The following is a 22,540-nucleotide window of genomic DNA, read 5'->3' as shown; positions in this document are numbered from 1 at the left end:
TTTCAGGAAGGGTTGGAATTTTAAAGTCAGTGAAAGAAATTATTCCACTTTTCTCCCCTGTGCCTGCACCCAAAAGATCCTATTTGCGTCCAAAGGTTGCTTCATGTTGTAACAACAAATTGACTAGCTCGCTAAATCTTTTGAAAGATTGACATATTTGGAGTATATTAGGAATAACTACTGTTTTCAGAAGGCAGAAATACTGAAAAAGCTATTTTAGTTTGGGATCTGATTAAATGTAGAAAGTAACTATAAAAAAGAAAAGGAAAATGATATTAAATAAAAAAGGATCAAGAACAGCACAATAAGGAGAATATCTTCCAAGAACAGATTTAAACACTCATATTCATTTATTTACTTTGGAAGAAAAAAGGAAACTTGACAGTTGCTGAAAAAAAGATTATAAATCTATACCAGAACAAGCTAATCCTACAGAGCAGATAAATAAGCAAGCTTGGATTAGCATTATGGTTGTATTCGAAACTGTTCAATAACCTGAAAAAGAAATGTTACAAAAAATAGAAATAAGGGCAATCAACAAAGGACAAGTTTATAGAGCATAAACGCGTACAAATTAAATTTCAAGAAGTAAACAGATCACCAAATCAATTTCAACTACCAAGAGAAAGAAAAGCAACAAGAGCCTTTCAGTTTATAGAATCTAATAGGAAAATAAAGACGAAAAGGTCAATTACTAAACCAGAAAAGGAAGCAAATAACACATGATGCAGAGGACTCGGGTGTCTTAGTCTCCCAAGAAAAGTTTAGATGGGATCAGATGCTTACAGAGTTTAAATTAAAAAACAAACAAACAAAATCCCCAACAAAACAGGAGGACAGGTAAAACAGTACTTATGTAAGGCAGGTGCTTCTAACTTTATGGGACATGATGAAATTCCATCCAGACTGTTTAAAAATTACCTGTAGTAAAATTAAAAATTGGTACTATCAAAAGTACACAGGAGATGGGTGAACAGAAACCACCAGTATTTCTCTGTCACTGGCAGGGAAAGAAGGCATCTCAGTAAATATCTGGGCTTAGTATTCACTACTTGCATCACTGTCTAGCATGCTGCAGTAAAGCATATTTATGCAATCCACCAGAAAGTAAAGCTGAGGAAGGAGAAGGATTTTGAAGAACAGAATCAGAAAACCAAATAATTTCCACAAACCAGATACATGCTGAAACCCAAAATGAGATTGTTAAAAAAAATAGTATTTTTATTGAAGGAGAAATGAAGCATACACACACAAACCAGGAAATACCTGGCTATGCTGCAGTATGAAGAAAGATATTTTGACAGTTTATAATGGATTGTCTATTAATATGAGACAATAAACTGTAATGCAATTGCACAAAATGGCAAATCTCATTCTGAAGTACATTAACTGCTGTTACATGAAAAACAGAGAAGGTAATTACTAGCTTGTTTTGTAACCAGGGTTTTAGCCAGTTATGATGCTTCAAAAGGAAACCCAATTAGAGAAAGTCTACAATACAAAAATTAAGAATGACAAGAGCTTTAGAAACTATGTAGTCTAGAAAGGCTGAAATTACTGGCTTATCTACAAAGGAAGAGGCTGGAAAAAACTTAAGTCTTTTCAAGACAGAATAATCTGGTACATAGATGGCAACCAACTTTTTTCCAAGCATCAGGCAGGGCAGTTTACTTGCAGGAGGGGAAAAAGAGAAAAAAGTAAATGCAGGTTGAGTATTGCAAAAAGCTTAGCTATTCAGTGAACAGAATAGTAGAATATACTACTTCTGGAGACAGCAGAACTTCCACCACAGATGACTTATTATTTTTGAAATACAAAATAATTTTTCTAATATCTATCTAAAATGGTTTAGGGATAGTCAACCTCAGTGTACTGAAGCGATCAAAGTAAAGTAGCTGGGTATTATATTTATTATAGCTCATTAAGAGCTGGTTGTTAGACAAACCATGAAGTGATTGCGTAAAAATTCTTAACAGGACGGTTTTAATTCATATAACTGAAAAACTAATCTGCTTTCCATTTACCTCTCTAGTCAGTATTAAAATCATGCTGATTAAAGCTGCTTTGTATAGCTTCTCTCTTGAAGTAGGGGTGTCTTGCTTATGAACTAGCACAGCAGTACTCAACCTGTAAGTTATAAACTGAAATACTGAGTCACTAACAAAAGCACTAGCACTATTTGGTCCTATTTTAAGAGTGCATATATTTGGGACAAAACACAGTTTTACCATACTCCTTTCATGATACAAATTCATCAAGTTGATGTAAAGAAGAATAGCTGACTTCTGTAACAATTTTAAGCTATTAAGCAGGTCAAAATATATGTCATTCAAAAAGCTTTCTTCCCTTGCTATCTCAAAATAACCTACAATATTACATTGCATTAAATAACCTTCAGAGAAGCTTTATTTAGATTATAATTAAACACACAGACGATTAAAAAAGTATGCATGAAAATCAAAGGGTGAGACATACATTTCTTTGCAGAACAGCAACTAGTGAATTATTTTCTATTAAAATTACAAATTATTAAATTAAGCAGAAGAGAATAAGTACAAGGATGTTATTAAAAAAAGAAAAAAATAGAGAGAGAGAGAGCAGTGATATGGAGACCTATAGACAAATTCTGGTAGAATTACATATAGTCAAAGTGACTGATAGCAAGGATGACAGAGTAGAATGCATCCCTACTCTGGCAATTCTAAACTGCATCAATGATTTAAGATAACATGCGATAAGTGGGCTGACCTGCTAAGGTATCTTAGTGTGCTATAAGTAGGTCTGACCTACTAATGTACCTTAGTACCTTCTAACTTGCCTCATCACTCCTGGACAGCAGTCTAATACACAAGTAAAAAAGGCAGCAGAAGCCAACACAGTTTTGAACTAACTAATCTGGCAGAATTCAGCCCTTGAAGGTCTCATTAAAAATACTGATTTATATTAATTTTTCAGTCATCATAACCATAATTCTTGTTTCTCTGGTTATCCAGAGTAGACCTTTTTCAAACTTATGTTATCCAAAGTAGCTAAAATATTTACTATTGGAATAATTTAGGTTTGGGTTTTTTTTTCTACATAAGGAATATACAGGAAGGAACAACCACATGATCTTGAAAGTCAAACTTTGTCTACGGGAAGAAGATAAAAAAAAAAAAAAAAACATGCCAACAGCATTTCAGCCATATTATTAAATCCGGTTTAGGACACTGACTCGCACAAAGGAACTCTTCACATGTCAATTTATGTAACAGTTTTAACTGTGCAATACCTGCTTATAAGGCCTTCTACATACATTGGGATAATACTGCTACTACTACAACTCTAATGCTACAGGTTTTATAAAAACCCAGGAAACCAAAACAGCAGTGGTGCCAAGGTATTCAGTCTCTTATTTCTGCATGACACTGCTGCAACTAAACTTTCAAACAAAACAACTAGAAGGTTGATTCTAGGCTTAAACACAAATAAAATTAGGGTTACTTAAACAAGTTCCATTTAACAGCTTAGGATCTTAAGCATCTGAGTTCAAAAGCTTAATTTTAAAATTTCCTGAGGATCACATCTTTCCACTTGTTATGTAAGTACTACTTATTCATTATGACAAGGCTTTGGCACTTTCTTACCTCTATCACTTCTCACTTCTCTGCACCAGCTTGTTCAGTTTTCCATTGATTACATACTGATTAGCTGCTGAAGTTTTGAGAACTAGTTTCTGATTCATGAATCACTCTATTAGGACTACCATTTCCAATACAGAAATTTTTAACTATTTCTCAAAATATGCACCTCTGAATGGGTACTTTTAATAGACTATTCCTACATATTAATTAAGCGATTTAATAATCAACTTGTAGACAGTAAAATAATTTGTAAATAAAATTTAAAACATACTAAGATATTAGCAAAGAGGCCAAAAGCTTTAGTAATGCAATGGTTACATGCAAAATTCTGCTAAGCACTGCTGTCCATTCTCAGATATTCATTCTTTTCTGCTATATATTTTAACTCCCCACATTGATATTTTATATTAAAATAATTGTACTTTGTTTTAGTACACTCCAATTAACTGGATAAAACATTAAGGTGAGTTTAAAACTTACTCATGTAAGGCAGCTTCTCTGGACAAGCCTGGTAAGGAGAGTAAGTGAAGTTTTCTGGAAGATACATTGTTGTTTGAGCAACACAGTCACTAGAATTGTTTCCTTCAGGATAGTCTTAAAAAGAGGAATTGATTTTTGTAAGAAACTATGTTACCACTGAATTTAACATATCATCATGAAGGTAAGAACATTCCTAGCAGCATGATTTAAAAAAAAAAAAAGAGCTAAACAAAAAATTACTGCACTAAAGGTACAACAATTAAACCAAGATACCTTTGTTACAACTATGACAAATATTTCCTACTAAAGTGAATTGATAAATAGTAACTATTTGACCTTCACTTCCATTACACAAGGTAGGACTTGGGTCTAGCTTTTCATAGTGAAGACATGCCGTAAGGGTTTGGCTTTTTTCTCCCCTGTATAAACCTCCTTTAAAAATTAAAGAAGAAATATTCTTACCTGTGCCATTCAGTGTAGTATTTTTGTTAGTGTACAATCTGATCATGTGTCCTATTGTTTTTACATTTTCTCTCAACATTATACCACGAGCTTGCACCATAAAGAGATACGTGTTTGCTGACAAAACAAAAAGCAAATTTTGAATTTTAATTAAAACAAGGTATTTTACATTAACATCCATTTATAATGTGTTCAGTATTTGTTACTACGTCTGAATCCATGGCTAATGAACATCAATCCTTCAAGATAAAGATCCACGAAAAGTTAAACCTAACAGCACAATAACCACAGGTCTATATAAAACTCCCAAATTATAAAACTTTAATACATACCTTAGATGACACTTTTATTTTTTTAACTTACAAAAAGCAAATGACAGTGGCAAGAAACAATTAAGAAAACGTTTTTATTGGTAATGTAGCTACATCTGTCATATGTAGCTATAAAAAATGTCTAGGCAATAAAAAATAGTCCCATAAAATAGTCCCCCTGTTTACTCATTAGTTAATACAACTTTCAGTGAAAACTGCTATTCATTCACTCCTAACAGCTGTTTCATTATACAGCTGCTACAAATCATTGCCAATCTTAAAGTATGTTTGATAATTATATATGAAATATTTATTATAGGCATCAAAGGTGAGCAAATCAACAATCTGAGTAATTAAGGGACTCACTAACAATAATAGCATAAAATACTCCTCTGTCTCAGTCTTGCACTCAAATCCCCAAACCTGATCTCAAGACAATTCTTTGTTCTAAACAGAGGAGAGTAAGTCAAAATAGAAGCTGCATTTATGTCTGAATAAGCAAATGTCTATTCAGGACCATGAGAACTCAAAAAGTAAAGGGAAGGACAAATTTCATTGACAGAACAGTTTTTACTCTGGGTAGCAAAGAGGATCAAAGGGATCATCTGTCACTTCACCTATGTTAAGCACTCACTTGTCTGGCAGATATTTAGGTCACTGTAACTAGTAACCATCCTAACCTAAGAAATGCTCTGAGATGCTGGAGGAAAGAACTAAACATGCCAAAAAAAAAAACAACAGATTAATGCTAAAACTGGCCTAAAGAGATTAAAAAAAGTTAGAAAATTATCTCAGGAACTCCACTTCATCAGATGACCCAGCACTACTGGCATGACACAAAAAACTCCAGATCAGTTGGTATCGTCTTACAGCACAACACAAAGTGACTAGAGTTACAAAGAAATGCTTATAAAGGACTGGGTCATTAACAGAGGAAAATGTAGTGACTAATTCTACCACATTAGCAAACAATACTACCGACACCCACAGAGATACAATCATCAACATAACCTTTTAAGGAATATTATTTGCAAATGCTACAATTTTTTGTTTTAAAGAAAATGAATGGAGACACCCTCCTAGCTTTCAAAGAAATCCTCATTAAAACAAAGAACATTATCAGTTAAAAGACAAGCTCTGAACATGTGAGTTGCTATGCATGCTGTGTAATTCTCAAACTCCTGGCCAGCATGACTACCTGTTTTGGTTAACAAGAATTTACACGCGTGTAAAAAGTTACTCAGCTACTAAGATCCTGAAATTGTCCCAACACCCCACCGCCATGAAAACAGAAACAAAACAGAAAACCTATAAACTTGGCCTGATGGCAAAGGTAGGAAATCCAACAAGAATGACATTTACCAGGATCCAATACAACTAGACACAAGACAACACATAACATTCAGATTCCCTTAAAGAAAATATGCACAAAAACTTGAAACTCTAACCCAATTCACTGTAAAGTAGCACATCAGGGTTCAATTATTTTCTTACGTTTGTAGTTTTCCATTCAAACTCTGCATTTTTTTAGGGTGTCTGTATTAAGTACTTCAGGGCATATGTACAGTTCTTAAATTCATATATGAAGTTACCTGCTCAAGAAACCTTCTCCTTTAGGAACCAACACGAAAGCAATTTGATCTGTATCTTCAAGAAACAAATGCTTTCAAAATTCAAGGCTTCCCTAAAAGTAAAACTAGGTGGATTTTTGCCTTTCAAATAGGAAAAAAAAATTCCTAATTAACAAAGAACGACTTTCTGCAAACTTCAAAAAACTGGTATCCTCCCTTCTCTTTTCCCCACATATTACTCTTTTCTTCAGCTTTCTTCAAAATTGCCATATTCCAGCACTAAAATAATGTTCATTTTTAATATAAATCAATTAGCAAATGCTGATTTCAAAGATAACCTCTGGAATATTATGTGTTATATCTCCTTTTTAATGCAATCGCAAAACCCAAAGTCACCTGAGCTTTTAAGACTGTAGAACAGCAGGTTTCTACAAACATAACCTTAATTCACATATATCAAGTGTGGTGTGTTGATCCTGCTGGCAGGCAAGCCCCAACCCAGTTGCTTGCTCACTCCCCTGCAGTGGAATGGGGGAAAAGCAATCCAAAGGAAAAAAGTGATGAAAGGCAAAAACAAACAACCCAACCAAACTCATTACCAGGAGACAGATGTCCTGCCAGTCCCTAGGCAACAGCTACTTGGGGGGAAAACAACCCACCAGTTTTATTGCTGAGCAAGACATTACATGGTATGAAATATCCCTCTGGTCACCACAGGTCAGCTGTGCCAGCTGTCCCCTCCCAACCTCTTGTCGCTGTGGGGGACAGACTGGGAAACAGAAAAGCCTTCATGCTGTGCAAGCACTGTGCCACAACAGCTAAAACATTGCGTTTATCAACACTATTTTGGTCAAAAATCCAAGGCATGTATCTCCAGAGACCCATGCCTAGACCTCTTTTTGATAGCCCATAAATAATTTCATTAATGGTCCTTGTTCCTTTTCATCCTCAACACCACAAGCCCCTACCTTCAAACTGATGATACTTGATACCACTTTTCTTAATGAGAAAAATCACTTTTTCTTCTACCTACAAGTTCACCAGCCTTGGGAATTTATTTCTTTTGCTACTAAATCACTAAATCACATTGATTGCAAACAATTCAGCAATTAGACAGATGTCACTTACTACACACACAGTTACAGAAATTACTGTACAGCCAGAAGCATACGCTCTAACATTGCTCCTGAAACAGCTGAGACAAAAAATTTGCTCTAGAAGCCACTGCAAGGAATATTAGAAAAACATCTGCTCAAACATGCTACCGTTGAAGTCTTAGGAACCAGATACAGTACAGAACTGAGACTAAGAACTTCAATTAAAGCCACAAAAAAGTCGGGAGTGCTATATAAGTGTTCTAAGTTTCTATGGGAAACCTTACTGTAGTCCAGATAAGGCACACATAAAACTTGATAAAGTGGATTTTCTGCAAAAGTATCTGGATCTCCCCTTTGCTGAAGGACAACTTTCTTTTTCTGCAATACGAGAAAAATCAGCACACACGAGAGTTTTGTGAGAGACAAAGCTAGAGAAGATTTCTCTCAAAAGGAGGCATTACGAAAAGATAATTTAAAAAAAAAAAAAGAAAAAAACAACAAAACAAAAAAAAACACACATAGGTAAATTCTGCTGCCACTTTGGCCTAAGTATTCAAGAGCTGCTCTTTCTAACAGGAAGATCTAACCTTGCCATGTTTTCATCAAGCTATTCTTGTCTACCCCAATTCAACACCTCCTCTTCCTGGCTGATCTTCTCAACTCACTATCCAGCTCTACATAAATACATAAACACAGTAAACCATCTTCCTTTCTGTGCACTCTTTGCCTCAGCTATGTGGGTCTCCAACACAATCATAGTTAGAGTACAGACCTGATCAGTTTATTCTACTGTCATACAACAGCTGCTTAGGTACTAGCAGATGCTTGAATAGTAAATTAATTACTTTTTAAGCTAAAAGCATCAGGGAAAAATCAAAGATATTAATTTATTCCTAAAAATAAATCTCATCTACTGGCACAGGTCTGTTGGCAAAAACCTGAGAAAAATGACATAGTTCACATGTCACACCACCCAGCAGTGACAGCAGTAAAGCATTCAAGATAATCCACACTGGCCAGAAGCATAACAAAAACACATCTTTTCTGTTAGTGTGGTGAGGGAAGAAAACTGACAGCAGAATACCAAGGGTTGGAGTTTGATGACTTCCACTGCAATCCTCTTTTCAACTGTTATCACTGGCTATCTTCCTGAGCGTCGCACAAGTTTTCACACATCTTACTTATGCTGTCATGAATATGACATGCTGAGGTACCCCTCAGGTGCCTGAATACTAATGCACTCAATATCGGGAATAAACATGATGACTTGGAGATCTGTATACAGTTCCAGGGCTACAAACTGATTGGGATGAGAGGCATAGGGGGATGCCTCCCATGACTGGAGCATTGCAGTAGAGTGATACAGGCTGGTTAGGGAGGACAGGAAGGGAAAACAAGGAGGAAGCGTCACCCTTTGTGGAGCTCTGCTTGGGGATGGAAGAGGACCCAAATGGGAATTTCTGAGTTAGGATTAAAGGTGACACTACAGTGGAAAAGCAGCTGGAGCATGCCCTCTACAGATATGAGAGCAGCCAAGTCCTGCTTCCAAGACTTCAACCATGCCAATCTCAGCTGGAGGGAAAAACGCAGACAGATAAAAGCAGACCAAGAGTTTCCTGGAGTGCACTGATGGTAACTTCCTGACACAAGTGATAAAGGAGCCAGTGAGAGAGGTGCTTTGCTGGACCTCCTACTCATCAAGGAGGGGCTTATTGGGGATGAGAAGATCAAAGACAGCCTTGGCTGCTGTGACCTTGAGATGGTGGCATTCAGGATCCTAGGGGAAGGAAGGAAGAGGAAAAACAACTGCAGAACCCTGGACTTCAAGAAAGCATGCTCTGGTCTTTTTAAAGATCTGTTCAGAAGAGTCGCACAGGATAAAGCCCTCAAAGGAAGAGGGAAGCAAGAAAGCTGAATAATATTCAAGGATCACCTCCTTGTAGCTCAAGAGAGCACTCTCACAATGAATATAAGGCCAGTGACTAGCAGTATACCCAGTATCTTCATCAGTGATCTGAATGGTGGGGCAAAGTGTAGCCTCAAAGTTCATTTACAAGATAAAACTGGTATAAGTAGCTGATATGCCACAGAAACTTGAACAGGCTGGAGAAACGGGCTGAAAGGAGCCTCATGAAGTTCAACAAGGAGGAGTGCAAAGTCCTGCACCTGGGGAAGAACCACCCCATGCACCAGTACATGTTGGAAAACCGCTTGCCAGAACAGGCCTTGGAGGTCCTGGTGGACACCAGCTTGAACATGAGCCAGCAATATGCCACGGCTGCAAAGAAGGCAGATGGCATCCTGGGTTGCATCAGGAACAATGTTGCCAGCAGGTTGAGGCGATCCTTCCCAACCCTCACTCAGGACTGGTAAAGCTGCATCTGGAGTACTGTGCTCAGTTCTGGGCTCCACAATGTAACAGAGATACGGACATACTAGAGACAGTGCAAGAAAAGGCCATGAAGAAGACAAAAGGGATTGGAGCATCTCTCCTATGATGAAAGGCTGAGAGAGCTGGAACTGTTCAACCTGAAGAAAGCTCAAGGGGATCATATTAATGTATATAAAGGGTGGGTGTATATGTATATAATGTATATGAAGAGAGGGTGCAAAGACAACAAGGACAGGCTCTTTTCAGGAGTGAGCAGTGACAGGATCAGAGACAACAGGCACAAACTGAAACACAAGAGGTTTCACCTGAACATCAGAAAACAATTCTTAGAGCACTGGCACAGGTTGCTCACGGAGGTTGCAGAACCTCCATCATCGGAGACACGCAAAGCTGTTTGGAAATAGTCCTGAGCAACTGGCTCCAGTTGTCTCTGCTTGAGCAGGTGGTCTACGCCAGGGAGGTTTAGACCAGAAGACCTCTAGAGGGCCTATCCAATCTCAACTATTGTGTGATTTTCTTCCACTATCATCTCTCTGCATTTGTACCAACCATCACTCCTGTCAAAGTACAAGGCAATGCACAAACCAGGAAGGCAAAATTTCACATTTAACACTGAAAACACCTAACAATGTAACCACCTAGAACTAGTTTTATTCATGTTACATGGGAAGAGAGAAACAGCACTAATGATTCAAGAAACATACAATCCAGACTGTTTCACAGTTTACAAGGTAAGCAAATGGGAAGCACAGAGCAGGATCTAGAACAGCACACCCATATAGGACACCCTGGAATATATACCATACTCAATGATACACCTTCACTGTGAACACAACCTCATACCTAATACAGATTTTCACTAGCAATTGATCCAGATCTTTATCAGCAATCATGGACACACAGCCACATGTCAGTCATCAAAAGTCTTCGGTTTAGTGCATTATTTAAAGCTAATTCTGAGAAAGCACATTAGGACATTAAAGTGATCATCCTGTATTTCCGAAGAGATGTTAAAAAAGTCAGATGGATCATTATTTGTCTCCAGTTTTATAGCTCACTAGCTAATAACAGTTTTATGTGTTAGACCATTGAGGGGAGGGAATGCATCAATTCTTAAAATATAAAAAATATATGGTAAAATGGCTCAATGTTTTACATCATTCCTATTATCTAAATACTCACCCAAGGACTATTTATACCTGTTTTAAAGAAAAAGGTCTCATTGATGGACCACTGTCAGTTAGGGAATCAAGCTCCTTCCAAGCTGTACACCAAAAATCAAAGCACTTCTCACAATACTACATTAGTTTATCATCCTTTAGCTTGACACAAAAAGCATAAAACTCATTTTTATACAGAAGCTCAGTAATTTACCATGCTGTACACATACACCAAAGCAAAGCCAAAACAATGTCCCATACTCTTAGAAGCAATCAGCGCAGTACAGTATACAATAGAACTGAAGGTAAAATCAGATCAATGATTACAAACTATGATTTCTTAAATGCCAATGAAGAAAAGATGAACAGATTTACAGATCATTAATTTAATTTTAAAATACAGTTTTTATCAGGAAAAAAAAAAAAAGGAAAAACACACATACAGAGGGAAGCCTTACCTCAAGAACACTTTCAAATCAATTAGCAAAAAGACTTAGCACCCTCTATACTGAATAAGTGAGAAGATTATCATCAGAACAGCTGTAGCAACATTAAACATTATACACTGATCTTCCAGGAAGGCAGAGGGAGGAAGGTGGAGGAGAGGGAGGAAAGGAGGAGTAAAAAAAAAAAAATAAATATTGAAAGCTCAGATAATAAATACTTATTAGAGAATCCAGGGACCCTGCAAAATTCAAATGCAATAAACACAGCTATACAGAAAATAGGTCCTGCCAAATGATCATTGTCCCTAAAGTTACTGATCTGCAAGTCACCACCTTTTTTCACAGGACTTCTGAAAAGCACATTCAACACATTGCATAAAAATTGACATGGATTTGAATGGGTTAACAGAAAGTTCTCCGCTAGTAGTTGTAAATGGGCAATCATCTCATGGGTACATTTCTAGAACAAGTCCCACAGGGATCTCTTCGCATCTCAAGGTTATATGATACTATTCTTAGCAATCCTAAAGTTATAAATACACTACTGGCAGAGTTCATGCATGGCAAATTAACACAAAAGAGTTAAATATTAAATTCTAAAACTAATCTAAATATACACTACATAGAGTTTAGCTGAAGATTGCTTCTAAAACATCATAGTCACAGTTCTGGGAGCTAGGAATATTTTCCATAACTACAGAATAGGAACTTTAGTCTGTAAAACAGATTTATGAAACAATTTTGCAGTGAAGAATGATACTCAAAGTAACGTAAGATTGCTGTAAACTGGCTCCTATTCACAAACTGAAATTTACAGTGAACACAGATAAATCCTATAGCAAGTGCTCAGCTTCCATAGGATTTTATTTATTTTACACATTTGTTGTTAATCAGAAGTTGGTTTTAAAACATATGTAACAACTAGAAAAAAGGCAAAAACCAGTATGCCTTGAAACATTTTTTACTTCATTTGTTGTTGAATATTTAATATCAATTTTGCACTAATATCAATTTAATAATAAATTCAAACTTCTTTCATAGGGATGGTGAGACTGCATTTGAGCCTGCATATGTACACTTCCTTGTAGGGAAAATACATTAGAGAGAGAGATCAATCACCTCAATCTACTGAAAATACCAAAAACTACCAGTGTTTCTGGAGGCTAATAGGGATCATTCATATGGTGCAGGCAGATGAATCTGTATTAGCTACAAAACAGAGGCTTCAATATTGTTTTTAGTTGTGGTTTGGTTTGATTGGGGTCTTTTTTTTTTTTCAATACTCCAGAACAGAGGCTTCAATATTGTTTTTAGTTGTGGTTTGGTTTGATTGGGGTCTTTTTTTTTTTTCAATACTCCAGATAATCTCTGTATACTCGCTGACACAAAGGACATGACGAATGGATGAGTCCTCTGACTGCAAGTTTGAGGAATTGAATAAAACCCAGTTCACTATTTATTTTATATGTATTTTATATATATTATATACGGTAAATGAGAAAATATCATTGATCAAGTCTCCATTTATAGGTGAAGAAAAAGAAACAACTTAAAATTTTTTCAGCAATATATTTATGCATGATAAATGATACAGTGTTCTAACACCTTTGGTATTATTGTATCCTCCAGTCTCAGGCTATTAGCTGATTATATAGCAAGTCAGAAATAACTCAGTATTTAATTCTGAAACAGTATCCTACAGAAATTTAAAACTCAGCATTGCTGTAACCACCAACAATACAACTTATTTATTTGGTTTGGTTTTTCCCTCCACTCAATGCAAATTGAATCAGGAAAGCAAATATTTTTCCTTGAATTTCTACTATTTTAACAAATTTTCAACTTTAAAATACGTAACTAAATTTCACTAAGACATTTAGAATCATAGAATAGTTAGGGTTGGAAAGGACCTTCAGATCATCTAGTTCCAACCCCCCTGCCATGGGCAGGGACACCTCACACTAAATCATATCACCCAAGGCCTCATCCAACCTGGTCTTGAACACTGCCAGGGATGGAGCATTCACAACCTCCCTAGGCAACCTATTCCAGTGCCTCACTACCCTAACAGGAAAGAATTTCCTCCTTATATCCAATCTGAACTCCCCCTGTTTAAGTTTTAACCCATTACCCCTTGTCCTATCACTACAGTCCCTAATGAAGAGTCCCTCCCCAGCATCCCTATAGGCCCCCTTCAGAAACTGGAAGGCTGCTATAAGGTCTCCACACAGTCTTCTCTTCATTTGTTCAATGAAGACTGTTGTAAGGCAGGTCAATTTTGAACATCAACTATTAAATGGTTTTATAGTGACATTTTAAGCCTAAGCTTTGCCAGTTGTTCCAGAATTTTGTTTTAATCAGTTCAGTTACTGGCAAAAATTGAAAAGTGTAGCATCAAATATTCCGAGTACCATCATAAATTCAATTTAAAAAAAAAAAAAAAAAAGACAAACCAGCTTTTGTACCTGCAAGTCCTGACATCAATCTCTGCACTGTATTCGTAAGAATCTAGCACTGGATCTCACACAACGCACAGTCATTGCATGCTGCTCCCATGAAATCAATGCATAATTTGAATACGAAAGATTACCCAAAACAGACTAACAGCTGCAGAAAAGCAAGCAGAGATAGTCATTTGTAGAAACAGTCTTATTAATGAGAAGCCAGTAAATAAGCCAACTTTCACCAATGACAAATGTGGAACTGGTTAAAGCTTTGACCATGTCAGTAAAGCACCACAGTTCAAATAAATTTTTCCAGGGCATAGGGTTTTTCCTCCTCAAAGGATGAGAAGGCATTCAAACAACTAGCTGGCTTAAGTGAAAACTGATTTCACATGAGGTCTCATACCTTGTCCTTAGCTGCACACCCTAAGTTCCTGTATTATTTTCCCTTTCTTGACTAAAAGCAACACTGCAAAATGAATACTTCATGAAATCTTATGCAGGCAAGTTCCCTGACTAATAACTAAGTATACCTAAGGGCTTTAGGAAAACTATCAGATAAAGGTGCAAAACAGCTGATTCAGAAAGAAATATGCATGTTTAGTCAAAGCTTATCTGTTAGTAAAAGTGGAAGACAGTAATAAATGACTGAACTGCAATAATTTATTCAGCATCAGGTGCTAGGAATGACTGTGCTGGACCAACATCATGGAAAAATCTTTGCACATCCCAGAATAAGGCAGAAAACTTACCTATGAAAATGCCTGAATTCATAATGAGCTCAAGCCATTACTCAGAAACTTCTGATCACTGGAAATCAGTGATCAAGCAGAAGAATGTATAAGCCTCACAATCCTCTTTGCACAAGAAAAATAAGGGGAAGACCCCACGCATAGAAAGGTGACTAAAACTTTTTTGTTAAAGGGTTTGGTTGCAATTTGTAGAACTGAAGTGAAAAACTGTAATGTGATAAAAAAAAAGACCACTGCAGCTAGATGAAGTTACTCTTGCCTCCAAATGAACCCTGTAAGAATAGGTGAACTTTAATAAAGGAATATAGCTGAAAACAGCTCCCAGAAAACAACCAGGAGTCTGTAGTACAGACATTTCCCTATACAAATTATGAAACAGGGACAGACAAGTTTCTTTCAGTCAAGAAACTTGTAAGAGGCTCATGAGAACAATTCCCTAGAAAGGAGTAAAAAGCAGCAACAGCAGCAAAAAAAACCATGAACATCTACTACATCCTGCAAAAACCAGCAGCCTGTTATCAGACGATATTTCCACACAACATCAAAGGAGGAGAGTAGCAAATGATTTCTGTTGTTTAAAACAGGGTAGCTGTATTATTTCAATTTCAGTACAGCCCTTGAATGGCACTAAACCTATTGCCTTGAAGACACAGGCTCTATCACAAAACGCTCAAAGTATTACCATCTGTGTATTACTGTGGTAAACACATGTATACTATCCTGTATTAGCAACAGCATAACCAGCAGACTGATAGAAGCAACTATTCCCTCTGAACAGCAACTTGCTAAACCTTATTTGGGGTACCGCATCCAGTTTGGGGATCCCAGTAAGAGACAGACATTAACATACCAGAGGAACGCCTCCAAGATGGAGCATATGATGTACAAGTAAAAATAGAAAGAAATGGGTATGTATAGTCTTAAGTAGAAATGGTTAAGGAGAGGATGGGTTTTTTTTTCTGTCTTCATCTATATAGTAGAAGTTTAGAGAGATTAAATTGAACACTTGAAGGTACACACAGAAAAGATGTACGTCTTAGCAACCTACACAAGGTGCAAGATGGGAAATCACTGTTACATATTTCTTACAGTTGTCAAACAGTGGAACAGATTTCCCAGGGAGCCTACAGAACCTCCATCCCTGGAGTTATTCAAAACTCAACTGGACATGGCCCTCAGCAATTAGATCTGGTAGGATCTGCTTTCAGCAGGAGGTTGGATCAGATGACTTGCAGAGGTCCCTGCCAATCTAAATCATTCTCTGATCAAACAGCAAGTCTTTAGAAATACCTCAACTGCCACAGATGCCAGGAACAAAGAATATTAGCACAAAGGCTGTGCCCATATCCACAGGCTCAGCACCTGGAAACCCGGCAACCATTTATCTTGCTATAGCACATTTAGCTCTTTCTTCCATTTCTGCACAAGTTCAAAAAGGAGTATTAGGAATTATTTCCCAAAAACAGAATATAAAATAGATAACAAATTGTGAGCTAAAACCAATGGAGGTGTTTCTAAGTTCCACCACCCAGCCTGCACACCTGCCCTTTGGTTAGAATTGCCAGAGAAGTAGTAAAAAGTTTTAATAAGAGAAGCAGAAGATCAGAAGAGAGAAAATAGTGGTTGTTTTTCCCCCTTAATGTTATTCCACCATTCAGGATTTCTAGCTACTGATGTCAAAGACAAGCTGCATCTTCCCTAATTGCTGTTCTGTAACTAGTTCTTATAAAACTACAGAGGTCATCATGTCCAAGCTACCTAAGTTAGACTGCAATTGACTACATTATTGAGAGCTCTAAGGTACTACACCCAATCTGGTAAAAGTTCTCTACTGCAGTCATCCAGAAAGGAATAACCCAGAGATAAGTAAGAGAACATTTTCTGAGATCAGTTATGTTGTCCAATGTGATTCCAGTTATGATGCTGATAGAAAATGGGAAAAGCAAAGAAACAAAAATTATCTGGGAATACTCATATTGGCTTGGCAGTGAAATAAGATCAGTAAATGCTCTTTCTTGGTCACCCCTCCCTTCCTACTTTGTCTAATTGTCCTCATCTCTAGATCCTTCCTGTGATGTAAACTTGAACCTAAATAGGTTCTGAATAGCTGTCAACACCAGACATAGACTAAGTCCCATTTACCAGTACTGTTATCTACAACAATGAAAAAGAACGTATCGGTGTCTAAGATTCCTGCTTTCAGTTAGCTTCTTCAGTCTGTAACTGCAGCACACATGGATATTTGTAACTTCCAGTGAAGTTTCAGAATCACAGGCCACCTTCACTGACTAGTTCAAAACCAGCAACTTCAGTTTGTATCTTTTCATTTCAGGTTCCACAAAAGGAGCACCAGGTGAAGTGCTGTCAGAAAATAGGTCTTTCTGGGGAAGCAGCACCTGTTGCCTGCTTCCATCAAATACTTGATACTATCACATATAAGTATTTAAACAAGATTCTGAAATTTGAGACGTCAAAAATGTTCTCTACCATTTTACCTTGCCATCCTACCCTTTCGGTTTTGCTTCAAAACATTCACTCAAGTAAACAGGAAAAATGAAAATCAGAAAAATATTTCTTCTCTAATCAGCCCTCAGAAATCAGCCTGTGTTTGGCCTCCTCTGACTATCAAAAGGCCACTGGGATGCAGCCTTATCTACCTGATCCCATCTTCTGTTCTTAGAGAAGAGAGGAAAGGATGCACATGAACAACCCCAACATAGTGTATGAACTATTCTCAACCATATAAACTTTGTATTTTTATATTATGTGGAATATTATATTAATATCTTAATCTCAAAACACAAATTGTCTGAAAACCTGAAATTTAAATGCTTTTCCTCTCCTCATATTCTGAAATACATGGGATAACAAGTTTCTATTTCCCAAAGAAGTAACATTCTGAGGCCTCTACAAAAACAAAGTTATATACAAGCAATTAATGTGCAAATAAAAACATTTCAAATAGATATAATTCAATACCTTAAAATAAGTTTTTTCCCCCTCTAAACAAACTGTCAGTATTTCAAATTGACCCAAACTGCATTTGTCACAAAATCTGCAATTTCGCTAAAAAAAAAAAAAAAAGAAAACCTGGCAACTTATTTTCTAATTTGCATGAAGGACAGAATGTATGTGATAATGACTTCTTTGAGAATTCTTCTAGTGCTAAGATATTACTTGTGCAGACATCTCCCCCCTTTGATAATTCATGACCTGCTTGCTAGGAGGGAAGCCTGCTCTATTAACCCATAAGAATTCAAATTTTCAGTCAGCTTTGACCTCTCAGGAAGTCATTCTCCTACATAACCCACTTTTTCTCCCCTCCCACTGTCTGGTACACTGATGCTTTATCAAATATTTGGGAGCCCAATGTCTCCCTCTCTTCTCAGTTCCTCTGACCACTAGGAAGAGAAACCAGCCAGGGAGCAGCTCCAGTTCCCTACAGTACAATTAGAATTTTCCTCCTCTCTGCCAATGTGACCTACGAATTCTTGTGGAAGTGTTCTGATGAACCAAAATACCTTCACAAAAACACCTGTACACATAAATTGACAGTGTACCCATTTATGATAACTGCAGAATATGTTTCCTTGAAAGCTGCCAACAGGTAAAGTGGCTGAACTTCCACAAGCTTAAGCTCTCCTTCCACATCTTAAGCTCTCCTCTCCACACACACACACACACACACACACACACACACAAAATCACATTTGACTTAGGTACACCTATTTCATCACACTCAGTGGAAAGAAGCAAGCACACTGAAACAGTCTATTCTATTCTACTACAATATGCAAACAGCATGAGCATACAGCATAGGATTATTAGAGAAATCATCTGCCTATAAATTTGGGAGTTGGAGTGCTACTGGGGATTTTGACAGTCTTACATTCTTACAAATTACATTTTTCCAAAAATACTGCAAAGATGCCTGTTAGTTTTAAGATAATATCTGACCTTCTTTTGACCATTCTACACAGTAACATTTTACAGTAGCAAACTCGTGGAAAATCAGCATCACATCTGGAAGCCGACAGGTTAACAGTGTAAAAACTTTCCTACTGCTCCTTCATTTCCCATTTTCTATATTCTCTCCCTCAGTAAGACCAGAACAGCACGACAGCATTTCAAACTGGATCCAAGAAGTGCCACAAAGAGTAACTCCAGTATTGTAGGGGTTTGGTTTAAGACAGACAACCTCACAACACAACTGCATACACTTAGGGCAGCACCTCATTGACTGATCACCAGAAAGAGCTGTAATCTCACAAACTCATGTAACTACAGAAGATTTCTGTATTGCTAAACCACTGCCTGAGAGCTAACTGCAGTATATACATCTGAAATAGCAAGAGAGACCAATTTGAGTATAATTTTTTTCCTTACAGTTAATCAGACCTAACTAACCTCCCACAGGAATACTTTTGGTGCACATTGTTGATTTAAGTTCACTCCTGGTACAGTGGAAACCGAACAGACGAGTAAACCCCAATACCTGAGCAGCAAGAGAGAAGCCTCATCACTAGAGGCTCCAATTCTAAACATGGTACTGCATAAGCATTGCTTAGTAAGAAGAGGACGCACTTCCAAGATACCCATTGAAGAAGAAACATTTAAGTAAGGAAGTAAAACTCCAACTGCATGCATTATGTAAGATGCGAATAGGTTCATTTACTTACAAAGATGTGGAAACTGAACTTCGCTTTCTAAATCATACACCAACTGCTTATAATTAAGTCCACTCTGATACTGCACTCTTGTCCCAGAGAACTAAAATGTCCAAATGGATCCTAGCAGCATCATTCTCTCACTTGCAAGACAATTATATCCCTTTCAGCAGGGAAACACTGAACCCCAGTTCAAGAACTCCAACCCATGACACACTCCCTAATATTCTTTTTGTATTTATTTGAACTGTAAGAACAACTGACAGGTATGTCAATACTGTATAAAGTACTGTACACATGGGAAAAGTAACTACATCTTGAAAGAGTTTACAAGCTAAAGAGAAGATTGTGAACAATAGGAAGCCAAACAGCAGAAAGATACCAGTGAACGGGAAACAATTCATGCAGATTCAGCGGTCAAATCAACATGGACATTTTGTAGTAATGACAGCAGAGAAGAGTTTTAAGCACTGGGGACAAAGATCAAGACAGATTTACAGGTATTTGGGTAGCACTCTATAAGCAAGGAAAGTGCAGGAAAAAGTGACTGTTTCCTGGAAAAAAAGGAAAACATTGCCTAGCTAATAGATACCCACCACACTGAAACACCACAGGGCACCATACCTGATACCACTTGCCTTAGCTCAGGGGTAAGGCTAACCAGGTCTGAAATGATCATGCAGCAAGAAAAAGCCTGATGATGGTCTCTCAAAAAGCAAACCAAGGAAAAGAGTGGTTTGTTGTTTTGGTTTTTTTTTGTCCAACCAGACTTGCAGTGTTATTTTACATAGCTTTTCTAAAAGAAAAGACTTGTTTCCCCTCTGAAATGGTTCTTTCAGAAGTGGAAATTAACAAAACTGTAAAACCTGTGAAGAGAGATACACTGACAGAAATAAATAACAAATATTCAAACTGATTCTTAATTTCTGTTCACACATGCTTTATTATTAACGCGGTTACTAATGACTTTAAGATGAATTCATTCAAGTGACTCCAGCAGGCAGCTTCGCAGTTAATTCCTGGTTCCTACCATTAATTTATAACACGACGAAACGGCGAGGTGCTTTCTTGCCCCACTTTTCCATCCTGGTAAACCAAGAACATCATTCACCTAGCTCGCGATAGCAACTGAATCTTCTAGAGCGTTTGAAATCCACAGAACAAAGATGTGGGATTAACACATGCATTACCGCCGCTGCGACGGCCCTCGCCAGCTCGCCCAGACCCTCCCTCGGCAGCGGAGGGCTCGCGTTTCCACACCCGAGACGTCCCTCGTCTACCCGCCGCGGTGCCCGCCGTGACAGGCCGGGGTAAGCGGGCGGGGAGGGGGAGTGTGCACAGCCGAAGCCGCCCCGCAGCGCCCGCCGCCCCCCGGGCTCTTGGAGCCCCACCCCGCCCTCACATCCCCCGGAGGGGACGGCTCCCGACTCACCGATCCCGGGGGCCACATAGATGAAGTAGAGGCAGGAAGAGGAAAAGGAGAAGAAGAAGATGAACGCCAGCATGGAGCGATTGGAAACCCGCAGCACCTTCCGGAAAAGTGGCATCCTCTCTCTGCGCCGGCGGCCGGCCGCTCCGCTCAATCCCAGAGAGCCGCAGCGGGGCTTCCCAGAGGGAAGCGGCCCGCTCCTCCCATGAATCAGGCAGCAAGAAGGCGGCGAGGGGACTCTGCTCGGCCCCTTCCTCCCTCTCTCCCTCAACTCCCGCCGCCTCCCCGGGAGCGGGGGAGAAGCGGCGGCAGCGCTCTGTGGCTGGCCCCCTCACGGCCGGCCGGCCGGAGGGGCCCTGCCTTCCTTTGCGCTGAGCCCGCCGCCGCGGCTCGCAGGTGGCGGCCGGAGCGGGGAGGGGCCCCTAGCGCTGCCGCGGGGCTCGCGGAATGTTCCCGCCGCTGCTCATGCCGCCGGCCGCCCGCTCTCCCGCCTGGTGCCCCCTCACAAGCGGCGGCGGCGGTAGCGGCGGCAGCATCCCCGCTGCCGGCGGGCAGTCACCTCGGGGCCCGGCCCGGCTCCGCCGCTGCCGCCTCTCCTCCCGCACCGGCGGGGAGCGCGCACTGCAACCGCGCGGCACAGCCCTAACCCAACCCGGCCCGGCCCGGCCCCGCCCCGCCGAGACCCGGCTACTGCGGCGGTTGGAGCGTGCGCGAGCCCCGGCGCAGCGGCGGCAGCGGCACTGCAGGACTGCGGCGGGCGCGCGCCCCGCCGGAGGAGCCTTGAGGCGGGAGGGGCGGGGGACCGCCGACGGTTGTGCCGACGGTTGTGCCGACGCTATGCTGCGGCCCTGCGCTCCGAACCAATAGGAGGACAGGGAGAAGCGAGCCCGCTGTCCCGATTGGCTGGTGCGGGGAGGAGCGGGGGACGCCAGGCTCCTCTCCCTGCGTGGTTGGGGTCTCCGCTGCCGTCATGTGGGGGTGCAGCGGGAAGAGCCGTTGGGGGCTGTGGAGTTGGAGAGCGTTCCTCGTCGGGTCCCGCTCTGCGGGCGCTCCCGTCGGCAGGGGGATTCCTTTTCCGCGCCCCTCCACCTCGGCGGGGATCGGCCGGGTCCCGCTGCAGGGAGCACCGCCGTGCCCCTCAGGAGCTCGGCCCGCTTCCCAGCGGCGGTGCTGTACCCCCGCTCTTTGCCCCTGCGCTGTCTGTACTGCCTCTCCGCCAAGCGCAGCTGCAGGCGGACGTCGTCACACTTCGGCTGCTGTTAGTGCAGAAGGGTTTGAGCGGGAGTCAGGGCTAGCCGACCCACCAGTTCTCCGCAGAGCAGATAATAAATCATTTCCTGAACATCTGGCTACACTTGGGCTGAGTTCGTATGTGATAACTTACACAGTCCATTAGCAGTTTGCTCTCACACCCACCGCATGATAAAGGTGTTTTTTAAAAGTCGGTAGTGGAAGTGCCACATCAAGTCGCTCTTTATCTTTCTTGCTTTAGCAGCTAACCTTGGCCACCGCAAGTTGCTAGGTGATAGGGGCAAGCCACTAATCTCTCCACTCCTCTGCAGAATGCTGTCACTGATGGGAAGATGTGTGCCGAGGGGTTGGCAGCAGGCCAGGATGTGCCTGAGCGCACCTGAGATGGCAGCAGGGTCTGGTTGTGTAAGAATCCAGGTCTCTGTTGCTAATGTGCGTTTAGTTTATACGGACAT

General features: G+C 39.8%; 1 protein-coding gene across 1 annotated transcript in view; it reads right to left on the bottom strand.

The window, feature by feature from the left end:
• B4GALT6 (beta-1,4-galactosyltransferase 6) overlaps nt 1–21,190 on the bottom strand; it is a 32,988-nt gene extending 11,798 nt beyond the window's left edge. The window contains exons 1-3 of the mRNA XM_062633513.1: nt 20,838–21,190; nt 4,566–4,682; nt 4,104–4,217 (exon numbers count right to left, since the gene is read on the bottom strand). Of these exons, the coding sequence (XP_062489497.1) occupies nt 4,104–4,217; nt 4,566–4,682; nt 20,838–20,952 (346 nt within the window). The 5' untranslated portion in view covers nt 20,953–21,190. The remainder of the gene's footprint in view (nt 1–4,103; nt 4,218–4,565; nt 4,683–20,837) is intronic.
• Nucleotides 21,191–22,540: the final 1,350 nt, after the last annotated feature.

The sequence above is a fragment of the Pezoporus occidentalis genome, unplaced genomic scaffold (genome assembly GCF_034315485.1).
Source record: "Pezoporus occidentalis ecotype Australia unplaced genomic scaffold, CSIRO_AGI_Poc_V1 ctg4, whole genome shotgun sequence".
In the NCBI taxonomy this organism is placed as follows: domain Eukaryota; kingdom Metazoa; phylum Chordata; class Aves; order Psittaciformes; family Psittacidae; genus Pezoporus; species Pezoporus occidentalis.
Note: the sequence above shows the minus strand (reverse complement) of the source record. Positions and strands in the feature narration are given on the sequence as shown.